Source organism: Monodon monoceros, unplaced genomic scaffold (assembly GCF_005190385.1).
Source record: "Monodon monoceros isolate NGI ecotype Baffin Bay Population unplaced genomic scaffold, NGI_Narwhal_1 Super_Scaffold_4, whole genome shotgun sequence".
NCBI classification, from domain to species: domain Eukaryota; kingdom Metazoa; phylum Chordata; class Mammalia; order Artiodactyla; family Monodontidae; genus Monodon; species Monodon monoceros.
This window is the reverse complement of record NW_021703781.1, coordinates 19527983-19541510: the sequence shown is the minus strand read 5'-3', so window position 1 is coordinate 19541510 and position 13528 is coordinate 19527983. Positions and strand designations below refer to the sequence as shown.

Below are 13528 nucleotides of genomic sequence, written 5' to 3'. Positions count from 1 at the left end.
ATGACCATTAAGATGTTGAGAATTCTTTTCTCTTAATCATTAATGTAAAAATTAAATAAAATCTCCATTTGTGTAAGTAAATAGCAAGAGTCACATATTTTTCTTAGACTTTTCTATCTTCTATTACTCAAATAAAAAGCAATTAAGGGACTTCCTTAGTGGTGCAGTGGTTAAGAATCCACCTGCCAATGCAGGGGACAAGGGTTCGATCCCAGGTCCGGGAAGATCCCACATGCCGCGGAGCAACTAAGCCTGTGCACCACAACTACTGAGCCTGCGCTCTAGAGCCCGCAAGCCACAACTACTGAGCTCACGTGCCACAACTACTGAAGCCCGTGCGCCTAGAGCCTGTGCTCCGCAACAAGAGAAGCCCCCGCTCGCCACAACTAGAGAAAGCCCATGTGCACCAATGAAAACCCAATGCAGCCAAAAATAAATAAATAATCAAAAAACAAAAAAGCAGTTAAAATGTGTTAGCTTGGAAGAAACCTAGAGAAGTAACTAGAAGCTAAGTATTAATTCTACATCTCTTTTCATCTACAAGCAGTGAAAGACAAAGATACACCTAGCATTAAAATTAAATCAGTCAAAAATTTATTTATTATTGATATACGGTTTTTCTTAGTAATAATTTCTTTTAAATTCGTATACCAAAATGACTTACATTCTAATGACAGATTAAAAGGAAACTAACCAAGGGGGTATGTTAGGTGGAGAGGAAGAAAAATAAAAGGATCATTCTGCTAGCAGAGGGCTGTTCCTAAATCACCTTGTTTCCACCGAACAGCATTAATTTGGCATCCTCTTACAGCATCCGTTAGGTATACAGTATATACTTTTTAGGCAGTAATACCAAAGACTATTTTTTTTCATTTATTTACTTCTTGAATGATTACTACATGACAGGCACTGTTAAGAGTTAAATTTATGGCAATTGGTAATAAAAATAAAATCACATTGTATATAATGTTTAAGGTCACTGGCTTACCGGAATTATCAATGTTTCAAAAAATATAAATATGTTAATATTGTAACGTAGTTTATTTCAAAATCAATAAACATGCATTTCATGTTTATTAATTGCCTCAGTAGTCCTCTATATTTGTTTGCAAATGTCTCTAGTCTAAGCACTTCATTTTTATCTTACCATCTGGTGAACAATGCCTCCTGGGTCAAGTAGGTATGATTGATTTTTACAGTATAATTTATCAAATAACACAATGTGAGACATGTTGATAAGATACAATAATTGAACACAATTATAATTTTGTACAGGCTATTTACAAAACTGATATTTGGGGATATTTTACATTGTTTTGTTTAAAGAATGAAGCAATCACTTACTTAGGGATGAAAGTGCATTTCAACTGTTTTGAAAAATGACATGAACTGTTTGTTGTAAAGCTATTCTAAAGTAATGGTACAAAGAAACAGATTCATGTTGAAAATATAAACATCAATTATTTTATCTTACACCTAAATCAATCACAAGTTTCAATCCCACTAAATGGTATTTTAATTCTAGAGTAAATAATAAAGTGCTACCACATTCCCAAGAGAAGCAATTAGAGATTATTGTATCATATGTCTCCCAATAATATCCTGATAAAAGAACATACCACTACACCACTACTTGTGATGTAGTCTTGGGAAAAAAATAATTGAACCTGAACCGGATTGAGACTTTAGGTCCAAATATCAATTTATGGGAAACAGAGAGGCCAGAACAACATTTAAACCATATCACAGGAATGCAATAAGCAAAAGTGAGTCTGTAGCGAACATCATCTGGTTGTTCTTTCCCCAAAAAATACACTGTAAGGAAAATACAAAAAACAAAAACAGTGAAAGGGGCACTCAAAAGAGATTTAAGAGATATATTAACCAACGTGTGAACTTTATTTGGATCCCAATTCAAACTTAAAACATTACCTCAAATGAATGTTCTTTATTATCCTCTAATCTGTAGTCCAAAAGAACACTCAAAGACATGATGCTACAATCAAACTTGCCACTTTTTGCGGCCCAGTTTGGATGTACAACGATGGCTGGCTCATCAGGCAAAATATATCTTCTTTCCCGACGCTGGCGTTCTAGTTCCTCTTGACGTTTTCTTTCTTCTTCCTACATATTTGAAATTTTAAGTAATGGTTAAACCTGCATGTACATTATGTATACATACCAAATGTATACCATATGTAAAGAAAAAGGGCAAATTTCTATGACTCCTTACGATGATAATACCAACCTTAAGGGCTAAGAAGGGAGTAAAGCTCAAATTTAATAAAGAGGACAGCAGCTTTTATGGCTCCTAATTCTCTTTCTTTTCAATTTCCCAGCATAAGAAATTGCCTTCTAAAGAGGAAAAAAACCCGACAAACCTATATTAACATCATATAAATCAGGAGATTCTGGGAAAACAGTGGTGGTAACATAGTTTGTGGGTCTACCTGAATCCTCACATTTAGAAAGAGACAGAATAATCTAGATACCAAAACCAAAATCCATGTATATGCACAACAAAACGAGGTGATAAGGTATCCCCACAAACCCCAATATACAAGTGAGCAGACCCCAACATCTATGTGTTACTGACATCTGTGTGTGGGGGGGAAGCAGAAGGAAGCAACGAGGTTGCCTGTTGGATCTAAGAACAGGAAAACCATAAAATAATCAGGCAATGGAAAGCACAGCAGGTAAATTTAAGAATAGCAGCTAAAAATAGGAATAGGTGAGTGAGGGTATACAAGGGGTCAGTGTTAAGATCTAAAAGGGCCCAGACATTCTAGCCCCACCTATGAACTTGCAAAGCTGATTTACCAGGGCATCCTTCCAGCACAGGGCCCCACAACGAGGAGAAACTTCTGAGAGCAAAATCAATAGTGAGCCGGACAGGGACAACAGAGACAAGGGAGGAGAAGGTCCAGATAAAAAGTGATAGAGGGCAATAAAGATCGAAATCTCAGCAAGCCACCATATTTTTTGACAGAACAAGAAAATAACAGAACACAGGGCTCTGTGAAGTTAGAAAAGCTATCTGAAGCAATCTCCTAATAAACTTTAGGCAAACTACATTCACATAAACACGAGCAGTAGAAAAGTACTGAGGTCAAATCCCAAAGTTATTATTAGAAAAAAAAAAAAGAACAAGGAGCAGAATCACATCTCTGGCAGACAATGAAAGTGGGCCAGAAAGCCATGGCCAAAAGGCAGATAAAAATCTTAACTTACTATTTTAAAGTGTGCTAAAAGACATTAAGAAAATGTTACAGGGACTTCCCTGGTGGCAAAGTGGTTAAGACCCTGTGCTCCCAATGAAGGGGGCCTGCATTTGATCCCTGGTCAGGGAACTAGATCCCACATGCAGGCCACAACTAAGAGTTCACATGCCACAACTAAGGAGCCGGCGAGCCGCAACTAAGGAGCCTGCCTGCCACAACTAAGACCTGACACAACCAAATAAATAAATATTTAAAAAAGGAAAAGAAAATGTTACAAGATATGAAAGAACAACATGAATAAGAATTTTAAAAGTAGAAAATGGGGTGACAGGGACTTCCCTGGTGGTCCAGTGGTTATGACTTTGACTTCCAATGCAGGGAGTTCAGGTTTGATGCCTGGTCAGGGAGCTAAGATCCCACATGCCTTGCAGCCAAAAAACCAAAACATCAAAAAAAAAAAAAAAACAGAAGCAATATTATAACAAATTCAATAAAGACTTTAAAAATGGTCCAGGGCTTCCCTGGTGGTGCAGTGGTTAAGAATCCGCCTGCCAATGCAGAGGACACGGGTTCGAGCCCTGGTCCGGGAAGATCCCACATGCCGCGGAGCAACTAAGCCCGTACGCCACAACTACTGAGCCTGCACTCTAGAGCCTGCGAGCCACAACTACTGAGCCTGCACGCCTAGAGCCCGTGCTCCGCAACAAGCCCCCGCTCGCCGCAACTAGAGAAAGCCCGTGCGTAGCAACGAAGACCCAATGCAGCCATAAATAAATAAATATATACATTAAAAAAAAAAAGGGTCCATATCTAAAAAAAACAAAAAGAAAATAAGGTGACAGAATTTAGGGAACAATCAGAAAAGATAGTTTCAGAAATTTAAAAATAACTAGAAGGAATAAAAAAGAAAATAAACTCAAGAGATAATGCCTTAAAAGAACAGAAGGTAATGTGGAAATCTTAAAAATCAAAAAGAAATGAAAAGTATTCAAGAAAAAGTGACCAATGTTGAGGAAGCAAAAAAGGTCAATACAAGACATCAGAATTCCTTAAAGAAAACAAAAGCAAGGGAACAAAACAAAAAACTATTACTGTGGGAGGGAAGGAGACGCAAGAGGGAAGAGATATGGGAACATATGTATATGTATAAATGATTCACTTTGTTATAAAGCAGAAACTAGCACACCATTGTAAAGCAATTATATTCCAATAAAGATGTAAAAAAAACCAAAAAAATGGTTACTGGACTTCCCTGGTAGCACAGTGGGTAAGAATCCACCTGCCAATGCAGGGGACATGGGTTACAGCCCTGTTCCAGGAAGATCTCACATGCCGCGGAGCAACTAAGCCCGTGTGCCACAACTACTGAGCCTGCACTCTAGAGCCCACGAGCCACAGCTACCAAGCCCGTGTGCCACAACTACTGAAGCCTGTGCACCTAGAGCCCGTGCTCCGCAACAAGAGAAGCCACCGCAATGAGAGGCCCGCGCACCACAATAAGAGTAGCCCCTGCTCACTGCAACTAGAGAAAGCCCTCAAGCAGCAACAAAGACCCAACACAGCCAAAAAAAATAAAAAAATTAAAATAAAAACAAACAGGTAACCACCTGAAGATGGCAGGGAACCAATGCATTTTCATGAAAGCTGGATAAACAAACAAAAATAGTGCTTGATTTAGCAGCACACACACACACACACACACAAATATTTTTTGGCCGCACCATGCGGTATGTGGGATCTTAGTTCCCCAACCAGGGATTGAACCCATGCCCCCTGCAGTGGAAGCACAGAGTCTTAACCACTGGACCACCAAGGAAGTCCTAATATTCTATATTTTAAAAAGAAAGAGAAGAATCAAGTATTGATCCTGCCTTCTTCTATATGAATTTACCAAAAGGCAAACCTGTACCACCTGGGTAACCAAACAGCAGATGAGGGGAATAGGTGAACACAGAATAAGAATTATGATTATCACCAATTCTGAACCCCAATAAATCAATGGATCTAGGATTTGAGCACCAAAGGCCACTAACATCAAAAAGTGAAAATCAACTCTTTGCCTTCTTTTTCTGCTCTTCCTGTCCTGAACAATTCAGTTCTAAAGCAATTCCTACAAGCAAAGCAGGTGTCTATACAGGGGATGGAGGCTGTGAGGAAGGAGTGCTACAATGGCCCAGAGCAGATGAGCTGCCCAGTTACCAGGAATTGAAACCCAAATGAAGCAAGGAAGGTATCCATACAGAGAAAGCACAGGGCGGGGAATGAGAGCAGAGTGAGGATATTCAAATTGGAGAGGGAGTGTGATGGACAACTGAGAAAGTAAGCAAATATATTAAGTATAATAGAAGGTATGTTTCTCATTATTGGAGAAAGGAGTTAAGATACATGGAAAGAGAGAAAACTAGAATGAACTCTGTGATGCTGGAGTAGAATTGGAGATATTAGTACAAACTTATGACTTTATTGTAGTAAATGTGATGTACCATTCTTCACTAAAAGGTACCAGGACTTGCCGGGGAAATGGCTGATCTCAGTAATAGGGCAGGGGTAGCACACGGCGAGACTACAACACTGTATTGTGCTGCAAAATAGGAAAGTTCTCAGAAAATGACGAGAACATTTCCAAGAACACAGAAGACAACTTGAAAGGCCTCCTGCTGGCCAACTCTGAGACAGTTTCACTATAAAAATAAATATAACTTATATAGTAAAATAAGAAATTATGCATCTCTTCAGAACAAGGTAATTTTCCTACATAATTACAAAATCATTATCACATCCAAGAAATTTAAGTTCTTCATTATCTAATATCACATCCATAATCAAATTTCTCCAATTACCCCAAAAATACTCTATGGCTTTTTCCCCCTCTATCCGGGATCCAGTCAAGTTTCGCTCAGTGCATTCAGTCGTCATGTCTTGTTAACCTTCTGTAATCTAAACCATTTTTCTTCCTTCATTACATGGACATTTTTTGAAAGATCAGACAAGCTGCTTTGTAGAATTTCGTACATTCTAAATTTATGTTTTCTTAAAATTAGATTAAGGTAAAACATTTTCGGCAGGAATACTTCATAAATAATGACGTATACTTCACAATGCATTCCATCGGGAAACACATAATGTCAGTTTATCCAATTACTGGTGTTGTAACACACTTCTGATATCCCCATGTTTCAAATTCAGAAAACATCCATAAGTTACTCTTCTGGGCGTAAGACTGAGGCATAAATGGGAGTGAATAAACAGCCTCTGAGTCTTAAGGACTGAAATGCAATCAAACGCACAGCTTTAAAGCAGCACAATTCTCACAGAAGCACTTCACTAGAACTCCATCTCTGAACTTAGTGGCTTTGTCCACCAAATTTCATTTCATTTTTTATATCTAAAACATTATTATTCATTTTCAAGAGGGAGGAATAAAATACGTGACTTGGAAATCACTCAACTGTGTCTCAAGTGGAGAATGAATAAACAAACTGATACACTGATACTATGAATACTATTCAGAAATGTAAAGGAACAAACTATAGAAACACAATAAAATGGGTGAATCTCTAATGCGTCATGCTAAGTTAAAGAGGTCAGACTAAAAAGGTTATGTAATTCCATTTACATGATATATTGGAAAAGGCAAACTACAGGAAAACAGATCAGTGGCTTCCAGCGGCTGAAGGGGTGGGAGAAGAAAATGCTTACAAAGGGGTACAGGGTATTTTTAGGAGTATATACCTCTTTATCATCTTCAGATTTCCTATCATCCTCCTCTTCCTCTTCTTTCTCAGATTTCTCTAATTCCTTTTGTTCTTCTTTTTGCTCTTCTACTTTAAGCTGTTTTGTCAATCGGGCTATTAACTGGGATTTTAACCCTTTGGAACTAAGAGCTCGACTTTCTAATTCTTTTCGGAGATCATTTACCTAAATATACACACCATAAAAACACAGAAAAAGAAAGCAGGATAGTGAAATAGGGAACTGTGCAATGATCTTTTGTATGATTTTTTTAAAAATTTTGGTGAAAGGGACAGTTGTACAGCTCATAAAAAGGTTTGTGAAAATGCAAACCAACAGAGTATTTTTTGAAAATAATTTGCAACATGTTTTAAGATGCTTTGAAGAAGTTAATGCTCTTTGACCCAGAAATTCTAATTTCTGGGAATTTACCCTAAGGAAATAACCTAAACACAAGAAAGGAACTTTTTATATGGATACATTCCTTGTCATAATCCCTTCCTCCAAAAAAGTGAAGAATCTAAATATCCAATAAAAGGGTAATACCAAAGAAAAAAAAGCAGTACATCAACTAAATGGAACAGTATAGAACATTCAAAAATAATTACATGTGAAACTCTATTATTAATTGAAAAGGAGACAGCAACTTTTTTACACAACATGATTAGAACCAAACAACCAACCAACCAACCAGCTTGTACCCAGAAAATATAATGGAAAATAATACATAGAATTTTTTTAACATCTTTATTGGAGTATAATTGCTTTACAATGGTGTGTTAGTTTCTGCTTTATAACAAAGTGAATCAGTTATACATATACATATGTTCCCATATCTCTTCCCTCTTGTGTCTCCCTCCCTCCCACCCTCCCTATCCCACCCCTCCAGGCGGTCACAAAGCACTGAGCTGATCTCCCTGTGCTAAGCGGGTGCTTCCCACTAGCTATCTACCTTACGTTTGGTAGTGTATATATGTGCATGCCTCTCTCTCGCTTTGTCACACCTTACCCTTCCCTCTCCCCATATCCTGAAGTCCATTCTCTAGTAGGTCTAGTAGGACACAGTCTTTATTCCTGTCTTACCCCTAGGTTCTTCATGACAGTTTTGTTTTTTCTTAAATTCCATATATAAATGCATAGAATTTTAAAGAAAAGCTGTGTTTGAATGAAAGGCTTGAGAATTTTTTTTCTTCAATTTTTTATGCATACACCAATTTTTAAAATAAGCATGCCTTATATTTATAATCAAAAGGAATACAAGTTTTCATCAAAAAACCTACAAACAGTAAATGCTGGAGAGGGTGTGAAGAAAAGGGAACCCTCTCGCATTGTTGGTGGGAATGTAAATTGATACAGCCACTATGGAGAACAGTATGGAGGTTCCTTAAAAAACTAAAAACAGAACTACCATATGACCCAGCAATCCCACTACTGGGCATATACCCTGAGAAAACCGTAATTCAAAAGAAGTCATGTACCACAATGTTCATTGCAGCAGTATTTACAATACCCAGTACATGGAAGCAAACTAAGTGTCCATCGACAGGTGAATGGATAAAGAAGATGTGGCACATATATATATAATGGAATATTATACAGCCATAAAAAGAAACAAAATTGAGTTATTTGTAGTGAGGTGGATGGACCTAGAGTCTGTCACACAGAGTGAAGTAAGTCAGAAAGAGAAAAACAAATACCGTACGCTAACACATATATATGGAATCTAAAAAAAAAGGTTCTGATGAACCTAGGGGCAGGACAGCAATAAAGATGCAGACGTAGAGAATGGACTTGAGGACGTGGGGAGGGAGAAGGGTAAGCTGGGACGAAGTGAGAGTAGCATTGACATATATACACTACCAAATGTAAAATAGACAGCTAGTGGGAAGCAGCTGCATTGCATGGGGAGATCAACTCGGTGCTTTGTGACCACCTAGAGGGGTGGGATAGGTAGATCCAAGAGGGAGGGGATATTGGGATATATGTATACGTATAACTGATTCACTTTGTTATACAGCAGAAACTAACACAACATTGTAAAGCGATTATACTCCAACAAAGATGTTAAAAAAGAAAAAAAAATTTCTCGCGATAATATGGGTAATTTGTCATCTTGTTTACTAAAATTTTTCTTTATTAAGGGAGAGATACTGAAAATTATCCCAATTTTATTGGAAATGTGCTTTACAAATAATAAATTTCTATTCATAAAAAGAAGAAAAGGAATACAAACTTTAAAATAAGAAACAATAGCAGAGCCATCAGTTTGACAAAAAGTCCTTGGAGTGCAGGCTTAATCTAACTTTCTGAATCTATAGCACTCTATATGAAACCTGACGTTGAGGAAAATAACTTGGCGTAGTGTAAGAAGAGCACATTCTTATGATACACATTCTCTACTAAAAAAGCAATGCTGGGCTTCCCTGGTGGCGCAGTGGTTGACAGTCTGCCTGCCGATGCAGGGGACACGGGTTCGTGCCCGGGTCCAGGAAGATCCCACATGCCGCGGAGCGGCTGGGCCCGTGAGCCACGGACGCTGAGCCTGCGCGTCCGGAGCCTGTGCTCCGAAACGGGAGAGGCCACAACAGTGAGAGGCCCGCGTACCACAAAAAACAAACAAACAAACAAACAAACAAACAAAGCAATGCTGGTTTAAAAACTAGACTTTCATAAAAAAGAAAAAAACCTGTATTTTGCTGAGGACAGAAGTTAATAAAAAGGTCAGCTTTTATGTGTTAAACAGGAAGTTGCAAAAGCAAGCCAGACTTCTGATCTATGTAGAATTTATGTACGTAGAATCTATGGATCTCCATTCACAATATAGGCCCAGAGATGCAAAACTGCAAAAAGATAATAGGTCAAAAGACGCTGGGGAGCAAAAACAAACTAGTATGATGGGTTAATCAAAGATTTTCAAAAAAGGCTCTTAAATTATCTTCTTCCTATTTCAGATGTATATCAATCCACATTTTATTTTTAAATTTTATTTAAAAACTGCATAATCTTTTTCCTATGTTTCATTCCTTCTGCTTGAATTTAAGTTAATTAAGTGCAGAAATTCCACCTCTTCGTTAGTTCCCAAAGCAAAAAGCAAATATTGCTCATACTATAGGCGCATGTATATTACATTCGACAGTGGCTGAACTGATGTATGAAGTCACCTTTTATTTAATTTTGACACACACACACACACAAAAACAACAAAGAATATTTATATAAAACCAGTGGACTTCATTTCTAATGGCTTATATCTGAAAAACTACTGTCCACAACATCCTCTATTCCTGTTCAGAGATTTCAAATTAAATACCATTACTTTCAAAGTTACCTTCATTGTCTTCGGGTCAAGTTTAGACCAATGGGTAGGAGTGGAAATTTCTTTAGCTTCACCATCATCCTTCTCTTCTTCATCCTGATATACAAAGTAAAGAACAGAATTACTATTCTGAAACCTTAAAATAAAGGTAATTTACTTTTAAAAGTCTGTTGCTGATCTGTGCAAGGTCACAAATGTTTCAGATTGTCTTCTCCTAAAGTTATTATTTAGGCAAGTCCACGTACATACATTCTACCACTTTTAACTGATCACAAAGACACTCATCAGCCAATCAAAGCCAGATCTGTGAAACACAAAAGGGTGATAAATTACAACACAAAGGATATCAGGGATGCACAAACACTGCCGATCTCCACTAACCAAACAGTGTGTGATCTTGCCCCAATTTTCAAGCCACCCAAAGTTAAGACTGATTTAGTCAGACCTTTCAAATGTACCAAAGACGATGCCACATAGCCTGAAATTTCAAATCTCTCAGACTTGTGGTTGTCCAATTTCAAATATCCATGACTAGAACTGATGACCGTGAAAGAGAAAATTTTTTAAATTTTAGAAAATGGCAAAATGTTTAAAATGGCTTAATACTGAATCTTGCTCAACAACTGGTCCCAGATTCCAGCAACTAGACCTATGATAAAAACAAAATTCTGTGCAATTTAAGCACAACTTATTTTCCTTTGAGGTCTCAGCACTCTTAAAGTTAGAATAGACAGATTTTTTTTTTTAAGAGAAAAGAACATACAACTATACTGCTGAAAGCTGGATTACCAGTCGCTGTTACGAGTTATGTTCCTCCATGTGTGTTTGTTATGTAGTGTGTGGTGTGCATTTGTGCCTGTGTTCCTGTGCCTGTGAGAAGCGGAAATAGAAAAAGGGATTAGCGTTCAGTGCCTGTTCTCCATCAGCCTCCTTGCGTTCACCCTGAAGCTTCTCGACCAGCTGCTGCTTGTATCCTCGGGAGAGGGTTTCCCACTCTGAGCGGGTGGGAAGGCAATGCCAAACATCCGGGAAAAATAAAACCACTGTCTCCACATGAGCTGGAACTGTACGCCCCTTGTGGGTCTCCTCAGGGCGATGGTAGCGAATCTCTGCAAAACGGTACCTGTTGCAAGGGAAGAAGCATGTTGGAAAAAAAATTCTAAAATACATTTTAAAGACCCTAGTTCACTTGTAGCACATCAAGTAAAGAAATTTTGCTGCAAGAACTTGAGGTTGGTCTAAAGAAAAAAAAATTATAGAAGCCATAGTTCCTCTTTTGGTACATTTGTACAATATTTTATGGTTAAAAGAAGAATATGTTCCCCAAGGCATTTTCAAAGTTTGATTACAGAGCTACCCATATTTTAGAGAATACCTGAAGAAGCTGGATAGCTGTTCAGATTTCATGTGCTAAAAAAAGAATATTCTCAATTAAGTCACAAGAAATATACTAAAATACACAGGACAAATAAGCCTCAAGAGAAAATATGGCTGAACAAAAATAATCAGCAACTACATCATTTTATAACAAAAGAATTATAATGAAATGAAGTTCTCTCTTGACGATCTTCTCCAGCTATGCATGAAATGAAAAATATTTTCAACATACATCCAACTTCCAAAGTTCAGCATAACAAAACATTAAAAATTTCAGTTCATTTTGATTAGTTCTTAATCCTTTTTCCCCCAAACATTTTTGGCACCAAATAAACTTTTGCTAAAATTAGTATTTTCCTTTGAGATTACCTGCATGATCAAGATTGCTAAAATAAGGGGTGGGGGAGAAGGCTGATAGACAAGAACATCTATATAACTATTAGAAAAACATTTCTAATCAAGAAATGAATTGGTACTTACCATTGTGTGCATACACTTAGATCAATGCCTGTCAGAGCCTTACAACAACGAATAGCAGTCTTAATCAACACAGAGGGGTCTTTTTCTGGGTCTGGTCCATCCAACGAAGGAGACCAGTGGCCTCCAATGGCCATGGCTTCATCCTTGCCTTTCATGCCCACTAAAAACTAATTTAAAACAAAGAATCATTTACATATATTAAGCAACTTGTCAAATTACAAATGAAATACTGGAAAAGTAAAGGAACAAACCTTTCTAATATCATTTTTACTACCTCGGGTATCTGTCAGTCAAGGAAGAGTTCAGTTCATCGTGTTCCACACTGCATTTCAGCAATGGAATAGGATTTATACATCATAACTCATCCTTCTAAAATATTTCCTCAGATAAAAAGTTCTTTTAAAGAAACAAGCTATAATTCAAAGTTTAAGAGCATCCTGATACACTAAACCCATTATCACTAAGATTTTACTATGCTTCAAATACAAAACATCAAAACGACAGTTGAACTAGTGACATACAAATAAGATATAGCCGTTAATCTGCAATGAGAAAAACATCTACATCATTGAGTGCCGTAACTATATTAAAATTAGATATAAAACAAATCAACAAAATTTAAATGGTAGTATTTTTTAATTCTATATATACACAGTTAGAACTAAGCAAAGCAAATATACACCTAAAGTTTAAATAAATGTTTCACTTTACCTTAACAAGTCTAGCAGGATGTTGAAATCCATCTCGAAGTTCTTGTGGGTCTTCAGCAAGAGCACATGACTTATGATACAAATCTTCCATACTAGGGCTAGCCATCAGCATTACCTATTATAGTCAAATAATTCAATCCTGTCAAAAGTCTAAAGTAATGTAAAAAAATGAGAAGCACTACTAATTATCCTTACATAATAGATATCTGAAGTTTTTTATAAAATTGGAAAGTAAAACACTATAGCAGAAATGGTATTAGATACCTTATAATTACATAGTTTTAACTTTTCAAGGAATGCTTTTTGATCAATGTTTTTCGAATAGCAGAAAACTAATGACCATAAACAATGTACTGAATGTTACCCTGAAGACTCACATATAGTGCATTCACCCAACATTACATTTTTATCTTGGGCTACCAGAAGTCATAGAACATTCCAAAAAGCTCAATAAAATGAACTTCATCTTCACATTTTTATAAGGTTCAAAATGTTAAAGCAATAACAACATTTTTACAGCTCAAGAGTTAAGGCAAAAAGAGGTTATATTACTTAAATAACCAAAACAGAATCTGGGAGACAAGAAGAAAACACAGGCATTCAGATCTTAAATGTAATAACCACTTTCTGAAGATTAATTCCACATACATTCTTAATATGAATAACTACTCAGAAATTTTAGCTGTGTATCA

The 13528-nt window shown here is 36.9% G+C and overlaps 1 protein-coding gene and 1 non-coding gene across 4 annotated transcripts in view; both read right to left on the bottom strand.

The window, feature by feature from the left end:
- CCAR1 (cell division cycle and apoptosis regulator 1) overlaps positions 1 to 13528 on the bottom strand; it is a 53103-nt gene that overhangs the window by 13368 nt on the left and 26207 nt on the right. For 2 of the 3 annotated variants that reach the window (XM_029245278.1, XM_029245280.1), the window contains exons 12-17: positions 12838 to 12951; positions 12127 to 12293; positions 11182 to 11392; positions 10282 to 10365; positions 6954 to 7139; positions 1933 to 2124 (exon numbers count right to left, since the gene is read on the bottom strand). In XM_029245278.1, the coding sequence (XP_029101111.1) occupies positions 1933 to 2124; positions 6954 to 7139; positions 10282 to 10365; positions 11182 to 11392; positions 12127 to 12293; positions 12838 to 12951 (954 nt within the window). The remainder of the gene's footprint in view (positions 1 to 1932; positions 2125 to 6953; positions 7140 to 10281; positions 10366 to 11181; positions 11393 to 12126; positions 12294 to 12837; positions 12952 to 13528) is intronic. The other variant, XM_029245281.1, reaches the window with a different exon arrangement.
- Positions 12425 to 12489, bottom strand: LOC114883525. The gene has a single exon (XR_003790618.1). It is a non-coding gene; the product is annotated as a small nucleolar RNA SNORD98 (small nucleolar RNA).